The 7707-nt window shown below is 41.3% G+C and overlaps 1 protein-coding gene across 1 annotated transcript; it reads left to right on the top strand.

Moving 5' to 3' along the window:
* The first annotated feature begins 206 nt into the window (after positions 1–206).
* Positions 207–4719, top strand: LOC106344604. Its single transcript, XM_013783954.1, has 5 exons — positions 207–211; positions 1828–3481; positions 3570–4195; positions 4264–4437; positions 4494–4719. Exons 1-5 carry the CDS (start codon positions 207–209, stop codon positions 4717–4719), a joined length of 2685 nt encoding a protein of 894 aa, XP_013639408.1.
* The last annotated feature ends 2988 nt before the right edge of the window (positions 4720–7707 follow it).

The following is a 7707-nucleotide window of genomic DNA, read 5'->3' as shown; positions in this document are numbered from 1 at the left end:
AGACTTCTTCTCTATGGTAGGTAAATAGACTTTCAGGGAAACAGAAGTTAACCATCACTGCTGTACAAAATCCATTTACATGCGAGGACCGTTTTATTCTTTTTTCTCAGATCCAGTTATGAACCTTTGTTCTCTATATATTGGTTGGATTTTTACCAAACTATTTTTATATAGGCGCAACAACCTTATATTGTTTTAGAGTGAAAATGGTGTTAGCGAAATAAAACAGGTTGAAAACTAGTTTTTTGTTATGAACTTAAGGTTTAGGAATCTGTAAATTGTGTATATTATTACTTAATCATAAGGTGCCCTTATATATAAGAGTTACAAAGAGATAAAAAGAAAGACATAAATATGGAAAGTGTACAAATACAAGGAAAATAAAATAGGGCTTCCTTTTCTCTAAAGCCTAAGCCGCCTCTTTCTCCTTTTCATGCGGCCGCCTCTTTCTCCTTTTCATGCGGCCGCCTCTCTCTCTCTCTCTCTAGGGTTGGGCCGTCTCTCTCTCTCTCTTGGTATTGGGCCGGTTATAGACCGGACCGGTTATGGACATCCATCATATGGTTTATAACACTCCCCCTTGGATGTTATAAACATACAGAGTTCGTAATACGCTTTGGATGTTGCCTCATTAAAACCTTACCAGGAAAACCCAGTGGGACAAAACCATGGTTAAGGAACACTACAAGAAATATGGCCTTATATAGCATAGCGGGATAGCACGGATTTTCAAACTGCTATGGTAGATAATTTTTTCGATTTCGAGACATATTCATAGCATTAACTTAATGCTGTCGGGAAAAATTCACAAAGTGGGAATAGAAAAGCACGCGTACCGCTTATACTTAGTGAAAATTTGAGAACCACAAAATACTAAATCTATTCCCTCTTTACTGTAACACTTAGGATACATAAGGATAAAAAAATGATTGTCGACAACTAAATTAAAAAAAAAAAGAGTAACTCTCTCTCTCTCAGTCGACAAAACCCTACCCTTTTCTCCCACACCCAAATCTCTCCGTCGACACCTTGAAGCTCGATTCCGTGTTCTGTAACCTGTGATACTCTCCAGCTCTCTCTCTCTCTCTCCAAAATCCTAACCCCTCTCTCCCACAACCGAAACTCTCCGTCGAGACCTTGAAGCTCGATTTCGTGTTCTGTAACCTGTGATACTCTCCAGCTCTCTCTCTCTCTCTCCAAAATCCTAACCCCTCTCTCCCACAACCGAAACTCTCCGTCGAGACCTTGAAGCTCGATTTTGTGGTCTGTAACCTGTGGTACTCTCCAGCTCAAGTCGATTCGAACCGAAGAGGTTTATTTTCTTCGATATCTCAGTTTCCCATGATTCTCATTTCTTTTATTATGATATGTTTGATTCTGATTTAAATTGTTTAATTCCCGTGGCTTTAGTACATGTTTATGGTTTGTTTTAGTCTCGGCTTAGTCATTACATGCTTCTGATTTGTTTTAGTCTTTGCTTAGTCATAACATGATTCTCATTTGTTTGACTCTCGTTGACTACTTTACTGAGTGTTGTTAATTTTTTCCAGAATTTAGCTTCATTTGTTTGACTCTCGTTGGCTACTTTACTCTCGTTGGTTTCTATTTCCTGTGACCATTTTACTTGTTGGTTATTTAGAATTTGTGCATTCTGTGACCATTTTACTCGTTCTTATGGTTTTAAAGAAGTATAGATCAAACAATATTGGAGAAGGCGTGGGTTCATCTGTCAAGGTAAGAAATCAACATATATTGATCCATGTCAGTACTCAGTAGGGGATTTGAGTGTTTAATGAATTGTTCTGTTTTGTTATGTTATAACTGCAGAGTTGATCCTGCTTATGAGAAGGGTGCATGGGACTTTGTCCAAGCTGTGTCTGCGGGTGATGGAGCTGATAAGTTCATTATCTGCCCTTGCACAGACTGTCGGAATGTAGATCGGCATTCAGCTGCAGATATAGTCGATCATCTGGTTAGAAGGGGAATGGATGAGGTGTACAAGCAGCGTAAGGACTGGTATCATCATGGAGAAGTATACTCTGTGGCTGAAGGCGCGATGAAAGAGAAGCAGTGTAATGAAGAGATTGTTGGGTTGTACAAAGCTGTTGAGAATTTAGATGAAGAGTTAGCTACTGAACGTGACTTCTGTGAGATGGCAGAGGGAGAAGACATGAAAGAAGATGAGTTCTTGGCAAAGATTGCAGATGCTGAAACCCCATTATATCCAAGCTGCGCAAACCATAGCAAGTTATCAGCCATCGTGTCATTGTTTAGGCTGAAGACTAAGAATGGCTGGTCTGACAATAGCTTCGATGATCTACTTGAGACGTTACCGGAGATGTTACCAGAGGATAACGTGTTGCATACATCACTGTACGAAGTTAAGAAGTTCTTGAAGTCTTTTGATATGGGTTATGAGAAGATTCATGCGTGTGTTAATGATTGCTGCCTGTTCAGAAAGAAGTTGAAGAAGCTCGACAGTTGTCCTAAATGTAAGGCCTCAAGATGGAAGATTAACCAGCACACTGGTGAGATCAAGAAAGGTGTCCCACAGAAAGTATTAAGATACTTTCCAATAATCCCACGGCTAAAGAGGATGTTTAGGTCTGAAGAAATGGCCAGAAACCTAAGGTGGCATTCTACTAACCAGAGCAGCGATGGGAAACTAAGGCATCCCGTAGATTCTGTGACATGGAAACAGATGAATGACAAGTATCCCACATTTGCCGCTGAGGAAAGGAATATACGGCTGGGACTCTCTATGGATGGATTTAATCCTTTCAACATGCAGAGCAGTAAGTACAGTTGTTGGCATGTGCTGTTAGTTAACTACAATTTGCCTCCTAGCCTATGTATGAAGAAGGAGAATATCATGCTAACACTGCTCATTCCTGGTCCACAACAGCCTGGTAATAGTATTGATGTCTACTTAGAGCCATTAATAGAGGATTTAAATCAGTTGTGGAGCAAAGGAGAGTCAACATATGATGTTGTGAGTAACACTGCATTTACAATGAAGGCAATGCTGCTCTGGACTATTAGTGATTTCCCAGCCTATGGAAATCTAGCTGGATGCAAAGTGAAAGGAAAAATGGGTTGTCCTATGTGTGGGAAACACACTGATAGTATGTGGCTGAAGTTCTGTAGGAAGCATGTGTATATGTCTCATAGAAAGGGTCTCCCACCAACGCATAGATATAGGTCGAAGAAGGCTTGGTTTGATGGACACGCTGAACACGGGAGAAAGTCTAGGATACTATCTGGTCATGACATTTCCAATAACCTGAAGCACTTTGTTAACAACTTTGGGAATTTTAGAGAAGCTATAACGAAGAGGAAAAGAACAGTGACTGTTGAAGAAGACTGTGATATTGAGGACGTTTCCAGTGAATCTGAGGCAGAGGAAGAAGATGAAGTTGATGAGGAGGAGTTGTCAAGATGGAAAAAAAGATCAATCTTCTTTCAACTTCCTTATTGGGAGGTAAGTCTTATATTGAACACACAATATTCCTTGTATATTATTATCTTTAAGACTCTCACAGTTTTGCTTCTTTTGTATTGATATTTAGGAACTACCCGTGAGGCATAATTTGGACGTAATGCACATTGAGCAAAATGTGGCAAAGAGCATTGTCTCAACGTTACTTCACTGTGGGAATTCGAAGGATGGTCTCAATACACGTAAGGATCTGGAACATCTTGGTATTAGAAAGGATCTGCACCCGAGGGCCAAAGGGAAAAGGACTTACCTACCAGCAGCACCTTGGTCTTTGTCGAAGAGTGAGAAGAAAGTATTCTGCAAGCGACTTTCTGATTTTAAAGGACCTGATGGATATTGTTCAAACATATCTAGGGGTGTTTCAGTAGAAGATTGTAAGGTATCAGGTCTCAAATCACACGATTATCATGTGCTGATGCAACAGTTACTCCCGGTTGCAGTTAGAGGATTATTACCTAAAGGCCCGAGACTAGCAATATTACGGATGTGTGCATTCTTCAACCGGTTATGCCAGCGAGTAATAGATGTAGAGCAGATTTCAAAAATGGAAGCAGAAGTTGTGGAAACTCTCTGTATGTTTGAGAGATTTTTTCCTCCAAGCTTCTTCGACATAATGGTTCATTTGACAGTTCATCTTGGAAGGGAAGCTAAACTATGTGGTCCAGTCCATTTTCGCTGGATGTATCCATTTGAGAGGTAACTTATACTATATATAAATTTTAAAATCTCTGGACTCTGACTAAAACTTTTTTTACTCTATGTAGACACATGAAGATCCTGAAAGACTATGTTAGAAACACTGCGAGGCCAGAGGGTTGTATTGCTGAGTCCTATCTTGCAGAAGAGTGCAAGTTACAGAGATTATCTTGTTGGACTATAATGTCTTTTACGTTCCTCTATTCAGGTGTCAATGAGCAGTACGAGGAAACGGAGTTAAGGTGGAAGATGGGTACACACTTGTTAACTTGAATCAGTCACAAGTTTTCTTTAATAGGGATCCATACAAATTAGCTTCTCAGGCAAAACAAGTGTTTTACTCAAGGGAGGATGATACATTCTGCTGGTATGTTGTCCTAAGAGGTCTATCAAGAAGATACAATGAAACAGAAGAAGAAGATGTCAACATAGATATTGGACCATTGCCATCAATCATTGATATGGATGTTGAAATAGATGAAACTCACAATGCCCGAGTTGATTGTGAAGGCATATATGTGTAATGCATGTGATATGTGTCTTGTTTGATGCTTGACTGTTTTGTGTTCTTTTGTGAGGTCTTCTGTGATATGTGTCTTGTTTGATGCTTGACTGTTTTGTGTTCTTTTGTGAGGTCTTCTGTGATATGTGTCTTGTTTGATGCTTGACTGTTTTGTGTTCTTTTGTGAGGTCTTCTGTGATATGTGTCTTGTTTGATGCTTGACTGTTTTGTGTTCTTTTGTGAGGTCTTCTGTGATATGTGTCTTGTTTGATGCTTGACTGTTTTGTGTTCTTTTGTGAGGTCTTCTGTGATATGTGTCTTGTTTGATGCTTGACTGTTTTGTGTTCTTTTGTGAGGTCTTCTGTGATATGTGTCTTGTTTGATGCTTGACTCTTGTGTATTCTTTTTTGTGATGACTGATGTAGTTTCATAGTTCTTTTTGTATCTTGTACTAACTAATGTGTAATTTGTTTCAGGTGAATTAAATGGGTCGTCCAAAGACTACAAGAATGAAAAAGAATGCGCATACTAGTAAGGTCACCAACAAAGACACGAAGATCACAAAGAGGGGCAGGAAGAAGAAGTCTGATGTGGAAGTAGAATTTATTGGTACTATAGAATGTCAACCGCAGCATGATTCTGAAAAAGATCAGGAGCCTGTCGCTGAGAAGGAGCATGAAGAGCTTCGAGAAAATGAAGAAACTGCAGCTGCTAACGAGCAGGAAGAGCCGAAAGAGGCTAACAGGGCTGTGGAGACTGACGTTAACGAGCAGGAAGAGCCGGAAGAGGCTAACAGGGCTGTGGAGACTGACGTTAACGAGCAGGAAGAGCCGGAAGAGGCTAACAGGGCTGTGGAGACTGACGTTAACGAGCAGGAAGAGCCGGAAGAGGCTAACAGGGCTGTGGAGACTGACGTTAACGAGCAGGAAGAGCCGGAAGAGGCTAACAGGGCTGTGGAGACTGACGTTAACGAGCAGGAAGAGCCGGAAGAGGCTAACAGGGCTGTGGAGACTGACGTTAACGAGCAGGAAGAGCCGGAAGAGGCTAACAGGGCTGTGGAGACTGCTGCTAACGAACATGAAGAGCCGGAAGAGGCTAACAGGGCTGTGGAGACTGACGTTAACGAGCAGGAAGAGCCGGAAGAGGCTAACAGGGCTGTGGAGACTGACGTTAACGAGCAGGAAGAAGAGCCTGAAGGAGAGGTGGAATTGAGTGAAGTTCAGCCTAAGCAGAAGAAACACCGAGGTCCAACCAAGATGAAGCACATCGCCAGAGATCCAAATGCTAGAGAAAGAGTGGAGTTCAATAATTTTGGAGATCCTGTTGGTGAAGGATCAGTGAAGCTGTCTTCATACCTAGGTCCACTAGTGCGGGAACATGTACCTGTCACATTTGATGATTGGAGGAAAATCAGTGAGGAAGTTAAAACTGTTCTTTGGAAATCTGTTCAGGTGACTTTCTCCTATTACATTTTCACATTTGATGGTTCTGTATCGATATCTGTAATTAATTTGGTATATTTGTGATTGTAGGCAAGGTTTAAGCTTGATGAAGACTATCAGAAGAATGCTGTGTTGAAGCAAATGGGATGTTTATGGAGGGCGTCAAAATCAAGACTTGTCACGCAGATCAGAGGCAAATCTACTAACCAAGAGAGGATGAATCTGAGACCAAAGAATGTTAATCCAGTGGAGTGGCAAAAATTTGTCAAGTGCAAAACCAGTTCAGACTTTAAGGTATTGAGTGATAAATACAAGGAGAGGAGGAGCAAACAAATTCCTCACACTTGTAGCCGTAGAGGAATGGTTAGGCTAGCGGAGGATATGGTACATTTCTTCACCTTATCTATTTACTTTTTCTTCACTTACTACCTTTTTCACATCTGATGTCATGTTTTCATCAGAAACAAGAGAGTGGTGGAGTATCGAAAGTGAGTAGGCTTAAAGTGTGGGTCAAGTCACGTACAAAAAAAGATGGAACACCAGTCAATATGCTAGCTGCGGAGAAGTTTGTAAGTAGTTTTTTTTGGTGCTTCAAATTTGTAAGTAGTTTTTTTTTGGTGCTTCAGAGATATTACTATATGCTTAGTAACATATTTTCTGTTGACAGAAAAAGGCAGCTGAGATTGTTGATCACGGTGCTAATTCTAATTCAACAAACCTTAGTGTGGATCCGCTTTCAGTACTATTAGGACCTGACAATCCTGGTCACTTGAGGGCGATGGGAAGAAACATTGGGAAGACGAAGTTAGCTTGTTTTCAAGTGAAGAAACAATTTATGGCTGAAATGGAAGAGAAGCACCTTGGTTTGATGAACAAGGTTAACAAGTTGCAATCTGAACTTGCTAGGATGAAGAGACAGGTTAGTTATACTAAGCATGTTTATATTCTTGGATGTTAGTTATGAGCTGATTACTTACATGCATTTATGTTACAGCAAGAACCTGAGATAGGTGAAAACTCAGCTACTGCAAGAGCAAGAGTAAGTAATTTACATCTTCACAATAATTGGTTAGTAATTGTGAAGTAAGTAATGCACTGACATGTTTTAAAATATATTTATGTAGAGTGTTAACAAAAGCGCACACCCTAAATTTACAGAAGAAAGAATCGAGATGTCCGACGAAAGCTCGAAACAGGTCGTTACGCAGTGACCGAGCGATCGTCCCGCTCGGTCGCTACGTCCCGCTCGGTCGCTACGTAGCAACCGGGCTCGAGCCAAAGTTCAGTCGCTGTGTAGCGATTGAACCTTTCCGAACATCGATACGACATCAATCCATGCATTCTCGTCAAACCTTCGAATGCTATCTCCCGAAGACCGTAGCAAGCTCAGTCCGGAAGAAAGAATCGAGATGTCCGACGAAAGCTCGAAACAGATCGTTACGCAGCGACCTAACGTCCGTCCCGCTCGGTTAGCGACCGAGCTCAAGCCAAGGCTCGGTCACTACGTAGCGACCGAGCGATCGTCCCGCTCGGTAGCTACATAGCGACCAAGCTCAAGCGAAGGCTCG

The sequence above is a fragment of the Brassica oleracea genome, chromosome C5 (assembly GCF_000695525.1).
Source record: "Brassica oleracea var. oleracea cultivar TO1000 chromosome C5, BOL, whole genome shotgun sequence".
Classification (NCBI taxonomy): Eukaryota; Viridiplantae; Streptophyta; class Magnoliopsida; order Brassicales; family Brassicaceae; genus Brassica; species Brassica oleracea.
The sequence above is the reverse complement of the archived record's forward strand: the minus strand, read 5'-3'. Positions and strand labels throughout refer to the sequence as shown.

Bases quoted from the DNA above. Each gene is read 5' to 3' on its own strand.
- LOC106344604 (XM_013783954.1), top strand. The intron at 4,196-4,263 runs GTAACTTATACT...TACTCTATGTAG, and splicing joins TGGATGTATCCATTTGAGAG to ACACATGAAGATCCTGAAAG. The intron at 4,438-4,493 runs GTGGAAGATGGG...TTTCTTTAATAG, and splicing joins TACGAGGAAACGGAGTTAAG to GGATCCATACAAATTAGCTT.